Consider the following 17,965-nt stretch of genomic DNA (forward strand, 5'->3'; position numbering starts at 1 on the left):
ATACTATAGGTTTCCTTGACCCCTATACAGTCTCACAGTGAAAAAAAAGCTGTGAGACTGTAAAAACAGGATCTGCATATTTTGAATACAGTCTGGTCAGTTTTGCAAAGCCTCTGGTTTCAACATCTGGTTAATACTGTAGGCACAAAGGATCCCTTTCCTCAAATGTAAACATACTAATTGATTAAAATTGCTGGCAGTTACAGTACACTAAGGAGTCTATACACCACATTGGTGCTGATTAGAGGTTAAGTCATGAAACAGTGGGGCAGCAAAATATTGACAGTATAAAAATGGTTTACATTGTGAGTATTCACGTTTTATTAGATTGACAGAAGGCTTCTATTTCCAAAGCAACATTTGTCATGTCAGAGACTACTAAAACACCCTGTCAAGCAACAAGTATACCAAGTATACCAACATAAGTACGTTAAAACAAAGCCATTTCAGAGCCTAAACCTGGTCAACCAATGCAATAAAACCAAATAAATGACAGTGACAGTGACAACGAGTTTAATTGAAAATTACTCCAAAACTCCTCTGAAACATGGTATATATTACCATTGCCATCCAAAAGTCATAGGTAAAATGAAAAAACCTGACATTTTGCAAGAGGAATAAAAGTGCACATTAAATGAACGTTGCACTGACTTTTAAGCCTCCATGCTGGGACAGAAAGAAGTATAGATCTTGGCAGCCAACCTACAGTATTGGCAGGACAATACATTATTACTGACAACACAATTCTTGCCTTGTGCAAGCACCTCACTGACTGCGATAAATTGGCTGATAAATTGGTTGACACAAGTCGTTTGTGATTTTAATAAGCACCCATTTTGCAAAACACAAGAGAGTTTAGAAAATACACCAACTATTACTGAAAAACAATGTTTAAACCAAGAGCTTAAGAATGCTTCCCTATTACTATTTAGTTCTAAAAAACATTTTCTGTTTTAATTTCGGTCAAAACGTCTGAGCAAACCGTATTTACCCATCCATTTTGGCTAAACCATCATGAACATAAAGCAATAGCCTATTACTACATTAAAGTTTTTTTCAGTAGTAGTATTATATTGAAGCCAAACATTTTTGTGAAGTCTTGGTTGAGCACTTAACGGAATACACAGAAGAATGGAGCCACCAGTTACTCCCTTTTTTCTTATGTTTAACATTTGATTGTCTAACATTTAAGCGCTGTGAATCTGCCCACAGCAATGGCTTTCAATGGTTGCCAACCTTGTAATGGCAGGCCTCTGGGGTATTTTACTTGTAGTGGTGGTAATTACACTCAACTGCTGAATATTGTTGCTTCATCAACCATGTACCCTTCAGGATGTTGAGTTGTGATTATGTTCACTCTGCAGTGTTACAAACATCAAGGATCCCAATCCCAAGCAAGCCCAAGAGAAACCGCCTAACATGCAAGAGTACTTTCTCTATTGGCTATAAAACGCAACTGTGAAAGAAAGTGTCCCTTTTTAGAAAACATAAAATCAACAAATCAAGGCAATTGTAAAGCCCTTACTCAAAGATGCTAATTTACCAATGATACCCACTCAAGCTGAGGCAAAAAGAAAACAATGTAAATGTATCCAGAAACAGTCTCTGAAGTGAATGTAGACATTACTGTTTGATCCTATACAACACACGAATAGCAAGTATTTATTTAAATTAAATGTCAGTGTCATTTTCAGCAAGACAAATTTTGAGTCACATTCGTTTATATTTAAATTCAACTGCAGATATGACCTTTTTGTTTTTGTACAGCAGTCACTTCAATACAGCAGTATTTACAAAATAACTGATAAGGCAAAAGAGAAAGTGAAAAAGTTCTTTTGTAACATGGATGCTCTGTTGGAGAATTGTATATCAACCAAAGGAGCACAAAATGTGTTTCTGATGTTTCCTGTGTATTTATTCTAGTGTTTTTGTCTGTTTAGCTTGCTGGAGATGTTCCATTTCAATGTCCAAATTCAATGTTTACTTACAGTATATGACTATGCTACCCCTCAAACGTTTGGAAAACCAGGAAGTGAATTGACTAACATAAAATACTGAAGTGAAATGTAATGAGAGTGCAAAGTAAATGAAAGGCACCATATACAGATAATTTGTTTGTTAAATGCAAATTGTGCCATGGAATCTCAACCATGGTCTCATTGCACAATGTAGACTGTTGGATGAAATTAGTAAAAGCAATACACTTGCTAAATATATTTTAGAGATCAAAATTGGACTATTTGTTGATGGATTGATAGTCAGAATCAACACTGATTTGTCTAACATTGGTTTTGTTTTTGTGACGAGCATGAGGTACAGATAATGTGAGTTCCAAAATGAAGCACTTTAGCCCTCATCAACAAAACTGGAACATACTGTATGCATACAATTTGAAAGTGCATATTTTATAGGGATTCTATTTTTGGTATTCAAGTGCATACATCTGTTATCACATTTATGGCTTTTTAACAGACACACAGATTCAGCATGGACATTGGATCCAGCCTCTCATAGTCTTTTGGTGTGCTTGGAGTTGTAGTGACTACGCATGTCTTTACGGAGACGGAACTTCTCTCCACAGACCCCACAGATATACAGGTGCACATCCATATGCTTCTCCAGATGCTCCCCACTAGGAAAGATCTGGAAGCACACCTGGCAGATGGTCTCACCGGCCGAGAGGTGCGAGATCATGTGACGCACGTGATCATGCTTAAGGAAGGTGCCCTGGTCGCAGACGGGGCAGACGTAGCGCGCCATCCCCTTGTGCATGTCGGTGTGTAGCCGGAGCTGCCGCTCGCGCAGGAACTGTTTACCACACGTCTGGCAGGTGAACTGCTTTTCCTTTGTGTGGACCGTGTAGTGCTCCCGGAGGTGGCAGCGCTGATAGAAACCCTTGAAGCAGATGCTGCAGAAGTGCTTGCGTCGATGATCCGGCTCCGCCCCGTCCTCCAGCATGGTTGGGCGGAGAAGCTCCTGCTCATGGCAGACAAGAGTGTGCTCCATGGCCAGACTCTCACTTTGGAACAACAAGCCACAGTGGGGGCAAGTAAGGTCAGTCCCTTCAAGCGAGCCCTCCTCCATGGCCTGTGGGTCTTCCAGGAGAGGAGAATGATCTTCTCCATGGGAATCAGATTCGGCACCCTGGGGTTCTCCACAACGTTCTGCATGCTCCTGGAGCTGCCGTCCTTTGATTAAGACTTGTCCACACCTCCCACAGGCACAGATGTGCCCCATGTGATTGGAGATGTAGTGGCCTGATTGGTCCTCCTCGGTTAGCAGAGCTCCACAGAGCTCACATGGCATACAATCTGTATCCAGATTTTCCTCTTTAATCTTGCGCACCTTTGCAGGTAGGGCAGAATCCTCACTGTTTGACAGGTCTCCATCCAAAAGATCACTGCCGTCCTCCATGCCTGAGACTCCAGCCTCAGGATCATGGTTAAATCTAGCCTGGTCACTCTTAGTGTCCTTGTATGCATTGCTCCTTGTGCTACTGCAGTCTCTGGCACTGTGCTCCCCCACCTGGATTACTTTGATGCCATCCATATTTGAAACCACATTTTCTTCTGGCTCTGTCTTGATGGAAATAGTCCTGATAGATGCAGGCTCATTTTCTGTTCCGGTAGCTACAGATCTGATCACGGATTCAGAGTCTGACTTGTGGTCTGGCCAATCCTCTTCACCTTTGCAGACCACCCTGTGCTCCTCGATTCCCTCTGATGCTGAGCTCTCCCCCTTGTTGGAATCATTATCTGCATCTGCACTGGTTCGGGGAGCCTGGAAGGCAGCCTTCCTGTTGGTGCATGTGAGGATGTGTTCAATCAGCAGCTTCTCACAGCTGAAGACAAAGCCACAGTCATCACAGGTGTAGGTGCGGCCAAAACGGGGACGCTCTTTAAGGGTGGCACTCCGGCCTCCAGACCTTTTCCTCAGGTCACATGGCTGCTCAGCCATGCTATCTACAAGCGGTGGGGCGGCTTTCAAAGGAAGTGCCGCCACCTCCTCCACCCCCACCATGGGCCTTTTCACTGGAGGTGTGAAGCTTGGACACACAGGAGTGCTGACAGCCTTTGGCGTGCGCTCAACTTCAGGGACACTGGGCTTCTGCTGCTCAAACATGCGGACTCCAAACATCATCTTTCCATTAGCGGGGCCAGTGGAGGAAGAGGAACTGGATGAGGTGGAAGAAGAGGAGGAGGCTGAGGAGGACGGAGTAAGATTGGAGCTTCTGATATCGCGGAGGTCTTCCAGCGAGTCGGGGATGTAATACATCTGCAGATAGGCCATCGAAGCTTTGAGCTCCTCAAACTCATAGCTGCCCACCATGATTCGGCCAAGATACATGAGCTGCAGGATTAAGTCAAAGCACTCTGCGCTGATCTGCATATTGCTGAGGTCCAGACGGGCCGTTCCCTGCTGGTCTCTGATGAACATCATCCTAAAGTAGGAGCTGCAGGCGGCTAGTACGGCCTTGTGGGCCCGGAAGTAGATGTCTCCAATGGCAATGCAGCAGTCGCACAGGAAGCCCCACTCCCGCTGGTTGTTGAGCTGCTGCAGGACATGCTCGCTGTGGCTAGGCCTCGCCATCACACTAGGAAAGGAGGGAAAGGGGGCGGGGGGTGGGATAAGTGGTTTACCAATGTTGATCTATGTTTAGCAATGATTCACTCTGAATGAAAAGACTTATAACTCTTATCAAAATACTTCCACTTCAAAGCATATAAAATATGTATAGGTATTTACACAAAATTGAAAGAAATTGAAATATTAACCAAATTAAAAGCTGTTTTTGGGATCAATAGTAACACACATTTCAATTTAGATCAAACCCACAAAAACCCATCCACTGTCAATTTTGTTTTCTATAATAGCAAAATATGTCTCAACTCAACATAAATTAATTTCAAGTACAAATGTCCACCTATTGAAACCCATTTTGTTTCGATTTCACTTTAAAAGTCTGCATGTGTCTTCTCGCGACATGAAGGTAAACTATAAATAGGTCACTCCCATAATTAGACAATCTCAAAATGTATGTCTGCAATTATAAACTATATGGTTCCCCGTCATCATTACATTAGGCAAATGATTTATGTCATAAATAAGTACTCAACTTTTATTTACAATTTAAAGTTTATGGCTTGTGTTTTCACAGTGTATGTTTCAGTGTATGTTTTGGCTTCCCGCAATGTTTGGGGCTATCTCGTTGTTATGATCAGTGACCTATGCACTTTTGTAAAGCTCTCTTTTGGAAGTCGCTTTGGATAAAAGCGCCTGCTAAATGCATAAATGTAATGTAATGTGTTGCTCCAAAGCCTCACTTACCACGTGAAGAGAAGCAGTCATCACACACACACACATATTATATGCATGTGTATACACATTACTGTTGCATAATGTCTGTGGCAGCCTAATGTGGGTGTGTGGGTGCTACTTTTCACACGCATTACGAGCAAGCACTATTAGTAGCCTATAGTTCACAACTAGGTACATTTAATTCAATAGGAAATCAAGCTATCAAACCATTACCATGACGTCCCATAAATATAAGTATTAAGGTGATATTTACACCTTACTGGCTGGGAATAACAATTTCTTCTTTGTCGGGACTCGTCGTCAGCTCAAATTGAGAGGTTGACATCCCGCCCACGCATTGCCATTGGCCTATTTTAGAGACTCAGTCGTGCGGGCATGGTGGTTGTCAATCACACCGCACTAAAAGTAATTTAGAGGCTATGTGTGACAAATAATAACTAATACACCAAAAGTGAGACAGCGACAATCGCTAATTCTTTATAATCTATTTGGGAAAACAAACAAAGTGAGAGCGCAAAATGGAGAGGGCTCTGAATCTGTGTTGTCAGAATCTCACGCAGGCACGCACTGCCACCCCCGCGCTGCTTCCCGCATTCACGCTATGAGAAAAAAGGCACTGGGTTTTTCCGAACGCAGGAATGTTTACTCCCCTAAAACAGTGAACAAATACTTACCGAATATGAAGGAGGCCACCCGTGGATGTTGTAAAACTCAAGTTAATCTTTACTGCCCAAAAGTTCCACCTTAACCGCTTTTATTCAAGCCTCAAGTTGTGTCGAGAATAATCGCGAGGGCGAAGCCCCTTCTGCAGCACGGATGAAAGAACTTCCGCACAGCCGCTTTGCGAGCTTGCTCACCGCACTGGGTCTGCCTGTGAGAGATCCAGCCCCACTCACGCAAATCCAACCCCTTTGAGACAGGGTGTAGAAAAGAATAACACGACATTCAATAGTGTTGGTTGAAGCGTGTTGTAATATTACTGGAGTTTTAAGCCATGCGGTAGCAAAACGTTTAAGAATAAATATAGGTTAGGGTGTTTTTCGAATACATAGGCTAATTAGTTAGACTACTTGTTATAAATGTTATCTATAGAGACAGATATATCTGTATACATATAATGAGCAGGGGTTTCCCAAGATTTACATGTCGGCTTCACTTTAGAACGTCTAGGCCAATCATTAACTTTCTGTTAGGTCCTTGTTGCATCGTTAGACACAAAACGAATACGATTTAAATATCCAAATCCAATAGGCCAAATCCAAAACAAACATAATGTTTGCTTTGACATTTGGCAACTGTGCGCATTTGTAAATCTGCTTTTATGTCACGCGTGTTTAACAATCTTTCTCCAATTAAACAAACACATTCATACAGTGTAAATGTCCGTGTTTCTACAGCGCACAGGTGATTTCATACCTTTGTTTAGACAGACAGACAGCAAACGTACAGTATTTTTACAGTCACGTGATGAGAAACAAGCTTATTTGACAGTCGCACAGGAAGACGCGCGAGATAGTGCGAGAATATATCTGCAGCAACAAATACACTATAGATCAAACCTGATATATTTTGCAAATTGGTGGTAAGAGAGACCTTTACATTAATCATCATCATGCATACTGTGTTTGCAAATGCAATGTAGAGTCAGCATGTCTCAAAAAAGGGTTGTGTAGTTTGTCGAGGTGCACGGTTGTTGATTTTGGCTGGAACACTTGATTCCGTCGGAAGAAACACTTAATGGGCTACAGCAGACGTATGGGAATCGATATGTTGCGGGGTCGTGAAACAAGCTGGTAGTTATTTGGTTTATGCCAATTCTAAAAGGTCGTTTGTAAGTGTTAGAATATGTATGAGGTATTGCATTTAATCTCCACTCGTCCACTGTACGTTTAGCAACGGGATGCAATCCGCTACGGTTATCATTAAAATGCATGCTTTGTTGCGAGGTCTATCATTGTCCCGTCTGCTTTGAAGTTGATTAAATTAACTAAATAACATGTTGCGAAGTCCGAAATCAAGGGGATCTAAACCATTTTGGTATACCCAATTCAATCACGTAACATGTAATTCCATCAGCTGCGCTCTCTTTACAATACAACGTTAACAAATGCAGTTCAAACACGCACACAGAGACGAGCTGGGGTTTATGTCTGATTCAGTTACTTAAGTTATTGTATAGGGACTATATCGTAGTTCATGTCAAGGGTTGCCATTAGATTGAACCACCTAAAATCAAACATGAGTTGTAAAAAGTTGATCCAGAGGCCAACATCTGGCTAAGACCATAGCCTAAGAAAAAACTTAGAAGATCACATTTTTTGTCCAGCAGAGTACGCCATTGTTTCAGAAAAATGTTACGACCATATGGCAAGATGTGTCCACTGTCAAATACATAGGCCTACTTGCAATGGTAATGAAACAATACATATTTTTCAAAGTACTCTATTGTTTTAACCTGTAGGCTACTTTAGCTTCGTTTTCTTAGTCTGTGTCAATGTTTGCCTGTTCGTCCATGTCACACTTCATGTCATGTTTGCTCGAAAGCCCAGCTTTTTGTTAATTTAATGCACAATAAACAATGTGTATAGTGCAGTATTCCTTTATAGTACCTTACTGTACAAACAAATGTCACTTATTTTGACAGGCTGAGAGGGGGCGTGATGGATGTGTCCGGCCACAGTCTGTTCCTACTTCAACAGCTGAACGTCCAGAGGGAGTTTGGCTTTCTGTGTGACTGCACCGTCGCCATCGGCAACGTGTATTTCAAGGCCCATCGGGCCGTCTTGGCTGCCTTTTCCAACTACTTCAAGATGATATTCATCCATCAGACCAGGTTAGCTACTTATACAGTATGGAAGCTTCATAGCATGACACCAAACCATTTTTGGCAGTATATAACAGGTTTGTGTACAATGTGCAAATGGCCTGATAACGGTTTCCACTTGTATTAGACATGTCTCAATGTATGTACTCTATAGGGAAATATCTTGAATGTACCATAGCTTGCAAGATGTCCAATGGTTCAACCAAACATACAATCAAAAATCTCAAACTGAACTATAGAAAGTCGATGCTAAACAAAAACCCAGTACACCTCACCGTTCTCCCATTCTCAATCTTGAAACTAGTTTATTATTTCCCCAGTGAGTGCATCAAGATCCAGCCTACGGACATCCAGCCGGATGTCTTCAGCTACTTGCTCCACATCATGTACACAGGCACGGGCCCCAAACAACCTGTTGACCAGGGCCGATTGCAGGAGGGTATCAAGTTCCTCCATGCCTATCAGCTGTGCCGAAAACCTGGGGAGGGAGGCCCTGATGCCACCTCTGACATGGTCCGCATGTCCAACCTTTACGGCATCCAGATTTCCTCTCAACTGGCCAACAAGGACGGCCCCGGCAGTGCCAAAGGTGGTGCTGGGCCCCAGGGAGGAGGCCCTGAGGACGGGCGGTCATCCAGTCGGGCCGGCCGCTCTCACAGCCAGCTCTCGCTAACCGTCGGGCTGGAAGGGGTGCCCTCTGACAGGCTGTCGTCTGGCCTACGAGCCGTATCGTCTGTTGCGTCTGGGGACGACTCGGACCTCTCTGCTCGGATAAAGCAGGAGAGAGTGGAGGCAGACGAGGGGGAGGATGGCGAGGGAGAGGAGGGCCAGGGAGTCCACTCTCCTTCTCCTGCCCAGGGGAGAAGTCCCTGCCAGAGCCTCCTGTTCAAGGACAGCCCCCTGGCGCTGCTTTGTCCCCGCTGCGGCGAGCGCTGCTCGTCCCCAGAGGGGCTTCGCGAGCACCTTTTCAACCATGCTGCCTGTGCCCTGGATCCCAGTGGACTCATGGAGGGGCTTTCCCAGGGTGGGGGCGACCTTGGGGGGGGGGGCGAGGACAAGCATGCTGCTGGGCAGGAGCAGCTGGATGCAGGCTGTCTGGAGGAAGCCTTGAGGCAGAGCCAGGCATTGGCGGACGAGCTAGCCGCGGAGCTACGGCGTAGCAGAGGCGATGGCGGAGGTACGAGTCCTCCCCAGACCACCACCACCACATACAGCACACATACTCGAAAGCGCAAGATAGCGTGCGCTGTGTGCAGCCTGCGGTTCTCCCAGAAGAGCCAGTTACAAGAGCACATGTACACACACACTGGGAAGCCATCCCGCTACCATCGCTACAACCGCCTCTGCAGCCAGCTCATCCACGCCTCGGGGCATTTCTGTGAGGGTCCACCAGAGGGCGGGGGTGGTGTCACATCAACAGCTGCAGCTTTATCAGAGGACGCCAACAGGGACACCCAGGACAATGGCAGCTCTTGCTACTCACTAGACTCTGAGATTTCACAGGAGAGTGTTGATGGTGTCCCTGTTGAATGAGTTACATACTGTACTGTGGAGAAAAAAAGAGTACATGCAACACTGAACATTACAGCGGTTTTATTTTCAAAGTAACTTGATGTGGTCAAACTTTGTGGGGTAACTTTGTATATTACTATGTAATGCACCACAGCAATTTAACTGTATCTGTTTTTGTTTCATTTGAAGTTCGTATGGAGTGGAAAGACTAATATTATATACTTGTTACATGTAATGATAAATAGTTATTCCCCTAAGAGCTACTTTGAAACAATGCCGATGTTAGGGATAGTGCTGCCAAGGGAATACATTTTTACTCTCCTCAAGAACCACTAACTTATCATCTATCTAATCTATCTCAAATGTTTGAATCAAAATCATGGTGCATCGTCTACATTGTGTCACTCATATCTCTGTATACCTTGTAATGTGATTCCAGTGTCAGTGTGTGCCTCTTATTCCGTAGCAGTATGTGAGGAGTCTGGATAGAATAGACAACTTTCTTTTAAAGAATGTGTTATCTTTCTGGTGTTACCAGCCGATATAGATTGGAAGTGTTTTCTGAAATGTGTTACAGTAAAATCATTGTACCGGCATAATAGGTCATCCTTAAATTTTTTCCAATCTGGTGATCTAGTACATAACTTGTGTCATGGTAATTTATTTAATGAAGGCCAGATTGTTTATTGTTAAAAATGGTAAGAAAAACAGCGAAAGCAGTGCCTTACTTACTTATTTTACATTCCAAAACAAAATAGTACTTACAACATACCCCACTAGTTGGAGCCTTACTCTGTACAGAGGTCTAGTCCCTTCACCTTCAAATATTGTCAGTCTTCTCATGTGCTATCAATTTGTGACCGGGTGAAGTATCATTGAATGGCCTCTCATCAACAGAAAACATAGCAACCAATCATGGGACAACTGAAATAGTTCTCACTTTTATCCCTGAGAGATTAATTTAAATTGACATTAATGTGAAAGTAGCTATTTTGAGGTCTATTGCTAGGTTATCAAAGTTTTTTCCATGTAGTTAACATCCATTCCATAGAAATTCAGTTAAATGGTTTAACCTGGTAAGGATCAAACACACTATATTTTCATGTAATTTACTTGTGGTTATACATTATGAATGCCTATGGCTTTCACATAATATACATTTATCTGTATATTCATCAGTACTGTGATAAGACACATACAATAATATTTAAATTTATAGATTTTAATAGATTTGGTCTCTGTTCACTTTTTAGTGTATTTGTGTGTGATTCTGGTGTGTTGGAATCGGCTTTAATGGTGTTTCCATTTTGTCATGCACTTGAATTATGATTGTGATTTAATGTTTTGGTAATATATCCTTTTACATGGATGGGAATTGTTTTGTAAATAAATGTATTTTACATGAATTGCTCAGTGTCTGTATTTTAATCCACACCCCTTAGGTAGATACATTGTCTTCCTATGGTCTTCTTCACCTTTCATGCAATAACAATATTTTGCCACTAGATGGCATCTGAGAGCCGGATGCAGGCACGAGTGCCTTTGCTTTTCTTCCCAGTGAGTGACTCATGATTCAAGGAGGACAGTGGCAACACAGAATGTATGATGCATTTCCCTGTGGAGCTCATCATCTAAATATTAAAACAAACAGATGGCTAGTAGGCCTCCTTACATGAGTGGTTTAAACATCCTTCTAACACCATAAACTCCTACTTATTTCATAAAGTGGAAAAGCTCGTATTGTCAATTATTATTAAACGAACATCTGTATTACCTAATGTTACAGAACTACAGGATGTGCGTAAGTATTCCTAACATGCAAGTCACAATAAACGCAACAATAAATGATGGGAAGAATAACTAGAATTATGGGAAGAAGATGGGCCAACCAACAGCTTGTGTATATGGGAGCAAACTACAGTTGCTAAGATATCTGTACTACTAAATGGAAGATCTATTGCTATAGAGACCAATTTGACTCTTAACTTACTAAAAATAGGTATGCTAGAAATAAGACTGCATGTCTGTTGTGCAGGTGGATTGCATTTGAATCTAAAGAAAATCACATGCAGATTAAATCATTTCAATCTGTGGAACAAAACATTTAATGATATTTTCAACAAGTATGAGTGTCTGATTCTTACAACATTTCTTAACAACGTTGTATTATTCAGACACAGAAAGTGTATCAACTATCAAGCTCACTGTATGCTCACAATACAACATTATTATTAATTCATACCTTCAACAATATGGTGTTACAATACTTGACTGTCAACGTAGTTACATGGAAAGGGTGTATCAATTTGCCACACAATGCCCACACAATAGGACTCAACTAAATTATGAATAAAAACTATCCTCCATTTCTTAAACAGAGGATTTTTCTAAGGGGAAGTTTTCTAGGTTTTTGATTACTCAAAAGACACCTATAACTTTCTGGGAAAACAAAACAGGATGACAAAATAAAGTCACACAACATAGCTTTCCAGTATAAAGCTTTTGGTTTTCTCCCCACACAGTGGACAAATCATAAATGTGTGGAACATAAAATATTTACAAATGTCAGTTAATCAAGCTGCAATAACTGCATATACATTTGATACACCAGACCACAGTGTGTAAGAACTACACATTTGTGTCCAGTAAACTATTCACCACATACTGTATCACATACCACACTCACACATTTTCAGTATGTACAATTATGGTCATTTTGTCAGATAATTAAGGCAAAACATAACACAATGGCAACATTTCTATGACAAACAAAAATTACTAGACTACACCACTGTACAATCACTTCAATATTAATTTCAGATTTTTGTGATTGTAACTGAGAATATTATTTACAGTATCATACTGTGTATTACAGTGCTAGCTTTTGTATTTCTAACAGGGAATGTTTAGTAAAAATGTGTTAACATTTTGCCATATCACACAAACAGCAGCAGTTTGGTTTGTTGACAATAGACTGTATACATCAACTGTAAAAAATACAAATTGTTTACAGATAAGTTACAACACTCTAAGTTTTCCTCCATAAAACTGTGTGATTCAATGTCTAGCTCAGTACCCAATCTTTTGGGGAATAAGTGAGATGATTTATATGATTAACAATTGATATAAAGGGAAATTTTAGTGGAATAAAACTTAAGCTAAACCGAGTACACGAGTGGGTAATAATTACATTCTGAAGCAACTTCACAAGGGGGGCCAAAGTCAAGCATGATCCCTGCACTCTTGCGCCTCCCTGTGGACAATGGCAATATTGTCCTGCTGCTCTAATAACAGTTGGTCCATGGCTGCACTCATGGCGGCCTGGACTAAATCGCGAGCGGTCTGCACAAGCAACCTCTGAGTGCACACCAAGTCCTGGTGGTCCTTCATGAGGGGAACACTCTCTTCATCCACCAGAATGTTGCCATCCTGGTCACAGGCATCTACCTCAGCCATGGGACTGCTCTTCACTTCATGGAGACTCCATTGTAACACACTGAGTCCCTCCATCTCCATGTTTGTTAAGATCTGACCATTGTGCAAATTGTTTTCCAATGTGGTCTTGCAGACTGTATCCATCTCCTGGGATATGACCTTAACCTCATCAGCATCCTCAAGTAAAATGATTGAACTTAAATCAGAGAGACACTCATTAGTGTCCATGGCAACACTGTTGACAGTATTGAGGAGCCCATCATCAATGGCTTCCTCAATAATCCCCTTGTTATCTAAACACTGGATCTGATGAGGCTCATCCGTGTGAACCTTGTTAGCATCCATGGCAACATTAAGGCCATCATTAACGTCTAAGGTTGTGCGAGTCGAGCAAGTAAGACCCTCCTTTGTTTTCATGGACCTCTCCCCTACCATAGAGTATTTTGCCCTTGTCACATCCCTTTGTCCGTCCTCTGGGTCTTCTGTGTTGGGTGTTTGGTATCTTTCGTCTGTTGCAGTGAGGATCTCTGGAACCCCAGGTTGTGTTTGCATCACCTCTGTATTTCTTTCCTTGGAGAACAGGGTGCTCACATCAGCACTGACTGTCACTTTTTCAGTACATTGTTCAGTGAGTTCCTTCCCATCTTGAGGAGTGTTATCAAGCTGGACACCAGAAGAGCACTTGTGTTTGCCCCCTTCTTGTGTGGACATTGGCTCAGAGTCAGCCTCTCTGTCTCCTGGGTCCTGGAGGTCTACTTCCACCTGAGGAACCATCAGCGATGTTTCCCTTCCTCCCCGAGTAAAGAAACGTCGCAGTTTGTTCCTGAAGGTCGGCTGTGATTGTTGAACGTGTTCAGATAGCTTGTGTTTGACGCGTCTTTTTGGTTTCGCCCTTTGATGGTCTTCGGATGAGATCAAGAACCTTTTGAAAATGGGCCATCTCCGGATGATGAACATTCTTTTCTTTTTGGTGACAGTGTCCGGTCTGTTTTTGACACTCAGGGAGATGCAATCTTCTTCCACTACCTTCTTATCGGATTTCGTAGTCTTATCAGTTGACGCACAATGTAGTGGAACTCCTGATGATTGGTTAGCATTCTTCCTCTGTTTCCTGAAACAAATGACTGTAGGATAAAAGATCCTCTTCCAGCCACACTTTGCAGATGGTTTAATTTGACTGTTCTGATCCGAAATGTCACCACTGGCATCTTCCTGAGAGGAACCTAGCATTGTGTGTTCTGTCACCACCTCTGGTGAAGCATCCTCCTCTTCCATATTTGAGCATGTATGGAGGTCATCTAAAGTGACGATTGGCAACACATTCTCTTCAACTTCAGTATTTAGGTGTTTTGGGGAAGAGGAACTTGTTTGAACTCCATTGTTAACAGTCAGTCGTTCGTTTCTTTTTGCCCGGGCCTCAGATCTGTCATTTCCCTGGTTCTTAGACTTAGATTTTCCCAAGAGAAGTCTAGGTGGACCGGTCAGCTTCCTCTTCAAGACAACCTTATCCTGACACAGTCCATCCTGGCCCTCTTCTGTCGCCATGGCTGCCTTGTAGATCTGCAGTTATGTTAATGTTGTTTACTCAAAAGATTAATGCTTGATTTGTAACATTGCTTACTGATAGCCAGGATGTTTCAGTGTTCTTCTTTCCTATGATTAGACAACACTCCAAACCTAATAAATATTTAAAAAAAACAATTGTAAACATGTTGAATGATTTATTCAAAGTTATCATATAACATCCCAGTCATGACTTCATACTGTAATAGTTGACATCGCATGGGTTTGCTAGATACATATTTGCTCTTTCAGTACATCGAATATCATCAAAATATATCTGCTACTTTGAGCATAATCGTGAATTACCCATCAATAGTTTTTGACAGCTTTTGCTGTGACTATATTAAAATGACAGCTGTACTCAGTTTGATTTCACACACAGAGAAAGATATCCATCACCCAACTGTGACTCATGCGACAAAATTCCACAGATGTTTCTCTGACCAGGATTTCTCAAATAGATTAATAGACAAGGTAAATATCATCCGACGTATCAATGTGATACATCCTCGAGAGAGTCGGTTTGGTTATAAAGTGGTTTTAGAGATGCCCTCACTACTTAATGCAGTAATACAAGCTGGTTAAAGCAACACATTTGACAACGTTGTAATCCCACACATCTTCAAGCTATAGCTAATTCCATTGAATTCAAGATACTAACGTTAAATGTATAAGAATATAAATGTGTGCCAAACGATGTTTTTTGTTTTCGTTTTGTTTGTATGTTATTTAACTACACATTTTCAATTACCACGTAATACATCAGTGGTTAAATTCAAATTCAAAGCGATCACATATTTTATGGGAAAAGTTAATACAGTTAGTCGAAAAGAAAATTTACGAATTCTAAAATAGAGGGCAAGCTAGTTAATAATAAAACATAACGAATAAAACTTGAAGCTTTTAAAAATCTCACTAGGTTTTTATTCAGAACTATGCAAGAGTAAACTAGCTCGAACTATAGAAGCGTAGACGTATGGTAATATAAACATACATCCTACCTCTACCTGTTTTATCCTTGTTGTAATCGAAGTCATAGTCTCCTCAATGTAAGCCTACGTTGTCTTCAAACGAACTGAGCTTGACAATCCTATTCTTGCGCGTGTGGCTGTTGCTTGCTGGAACGAGCACAGTACGCACGATGACTGCACCGCCCTGTTTCCATGGAGATCAGATGAGTGACAATTGAGTTTGATATATTTTTTCCAATCAATAAAAGTTACTATAAAATCAATATTCATGACTGAGTCACTGACTCTCAGATATTCCTGGAAAATATATCATAACGATAACTGTGGAAGATTTTAAAGCAACATTTTATGGATAATGTCAATAGGCTGTAATGAGACAGTAGGCTACAGCATTTTCAACATTAAATTTGCTCAGCCATAATCCCTGTTGATTAAACTTGACAGTTTGTAACATTTCATGAGGTTAACAAATGTATTGTTTTCCAGAGATCAAAGAATCATTTACTTTATACTTTTCAATTATGGCAAATATATATATATTTTTAATATATTACAAATTATATTACAAAACACAAAAACCTTTACTGTAGCTTGCTGTAAAACATGCAAATTGACTTGGCTGTGATAGATCACACTTGCAAATAGCGTAGGTGAGTCATTATCTCTGGGTCATATAGCCTCTTTTAACACCCAACATAGGGTAACGCCTAGATACATATTAATGAAATACATGTTACTTGAGGTGTACCGTTAAAGATTTACCCAAGAGCTCAATATATAAAAATGTTAATATCAATTTGAAATAAAATACATCACCCCAATCCTTTATTGCATGTGAAATGCTATAAAACTGAAAGTGAATCTCTACGTGATGTGTATGTAGTGAAATAATCCAACAGACCAATATCTTATTGTCTAAGTGCTTTGCTGTCCTTTGTTTTCTTTCGATCTATCTCTTTCTATGTATTTTAGTATTTCTCTACCTATCTTTCTATAGGGAGTGAGAACAAAGTAATCTAAAACTGCAAACAAGACAATATAAAGAGGAAGTGCAGACCCAGAAGTAAGTGTGCACTTCACCAGCAGCAGTCTGTGCAAATACAGTTAAAGAGTCACTATTACAGTATTGTTGGGGTTTTGGTCAACTGGGAGTTTGTTACAAATACTTGGGAGTGTGCAATTTACCGTTTTACATTACAGTAACAAATAATGTAACACAGTTCATTTTAGTGGTAGACTTACACACTATTACTGCATTACTGTATTATAGAACTATTTATGACAAGCGTTTACAATTGCCAGTCCTTTGCAACAAAGCATGCTGAATAGCTGTGATGGGAATGCAATTATGTGATGTTCTGATATGTGTGGGGTTTGTGTTGTATGTGAATGCTTGTTTGTTTGTGTGTGTACTAATCTTCTCAAAGGTTCAGTGCAACAAAAAAAGGACTAAACACCAAGTGGGAAATAGGATGGTGATGTAGTCGATCAATTATGTTTTGTTTCTTCAATCTATTTTTTACATAAAAAGTATGCCGAAGGAATTAGATTGTGGGATGATGACATCAGCCTCAGGTACTAGTGCTAACAATAGAAACAAGCATTGATGATGAGGATAGAAATGTTCCTTCTGTGGCTCCATTTTTCCAGTAACCTTTAGTATTTAATCCTTCTTGATAAAACTGTAATGTCAAGCCTGAAAGATTTAAAGTAGATCAAAGTGCAGATAAAAAACCTGTCTTTTTACAATATCTTGCTGAAATGTTTAATGGGCAAATTAAGCAAAGTGGTTCACAATGGCTTTTGTCAATACAACAGCCTGCATAATTTAGCTGCAGGACTAAGAATCATCAATGACTAGCTGATGAGTCATAAATCAATCATGTGACTCAGTCAGTACACCCTTTGTTAAAGGGCTGTCAATAGAAACTGTCCCATTTCCTAAGACAGCTCTATCTCTCCTGTCTGCCTCTACTATGGTGGCTTAATGGAGAGAAGCGTATGAATGAGGAGACAACCCTTATATGTATAAATGAGGTTGGTTGTTTCAGTCATTGCTCACATCTTGAGAACGAAACTCTTTGGGTGTCTCCGTGCCAGTAAAGAGGTAAGGGGGGCAGAGTAGCCCAAGCCAATCGATATATATCCTTGGACTCCCCACTGTAGGAGAGCGGGTGGTAGGGAAAGCATGCAAGCTGACTAATGAAGCCAGGTATACCAAAGCAATGTGCTGCATGGTCTCACTGCGTCTCTCTCTCTTTGACTTGGATCTGTCACATTGGTATCCCTGACATTGTTTTATTAGTGAGATTCACACACAACTGGGAATTAATTTTGACAT

General features: G+C 41.1%; 2 protein-coding genes across 2 annotated transcripts; one reads left to right on the plus strand and one right to left on the minus strand.

Moving 5' to 3' along the window:
• Positions 1 to 297: 297 nt before the first annotated feature.
• Positions 298 to 6,128, minus strand: zbtb1 (zinc finger and BTB domain containing 1). Its single transcript, XM_067242335.1, has 2 exons — positions 5,994 to 6,128; positions 298 to 4,594 (listed from the first exon to the last, which is right to left on the minus strand). The coding sequence occupies exon 2, from the start codon at positions 4,588 to 4,590 to the stop codon at positions 2,509 to 2,511; it is 2,082 nt and encodes a 693-aa protein (XP_067098436.1). The 5' UTR covers positions 4,591 to 4,594; positions 5,994 to 6,128; the 3' UTR covers positions 298 to 2,508.
• A 1,851-nt stretch (positions 6,129 to 7,979) lies between these two features.
• zbtb25 (zinc finger and BTB domain containing 25) lies at positions 7,980 to 9,676 on the plus strand. The gene is made up of 2 exons (XM_067242314.1): positions 7,980 to 8,152; positions 8,464 to 9,676. The coding sequence occupies exons 1-2, from the start codon at positions 7,980 to 7,982 to the stop codon at positions 9,674 to 9,676; spliced, it is 1,386 nt and encodes a 461-aa protein (XP_067098415.1).
• Positions 9,677 to 17,965: the final 8,289 nt, after the last annotated feature.

This window comes from Osmerus mordax, chromosome 8 (assembly GCF_038355195.1).
Source record: "Osmerus mordax isolate fOsmMor3 chromosome 8, fOsmMor3.pri, whole genome shotgun sequence".
NCBI lineage: Eukaryota > Metazoa > Chordata > Actinopteri > Osmeriformes > Osmeridae > Osmerus > Osmerus mordax.

Coding starts and splice junctions, on each gene's coding strand:
- zbtb1 (XM_067242335.1), bottom strand. CDS start 4,590: ATGGCGAGGCCTAGCCACAGCGAGCATGTCCTGCAGCAGCTCAACAAC.
- zbtb25 (XM_067242314.1), top strand. CDS start 7,980: ATGGATGTGTCCGGCCACAGTCTGTTCCTACTTCAACAGCTGAACGTC. Junction 8,153..8,463: donor ATATTCATCCATCAGACCAG/GTTAGCTACTTA, acceptor TTATTTCCCCAG/TGAGTGCATCAAGATCCAGC.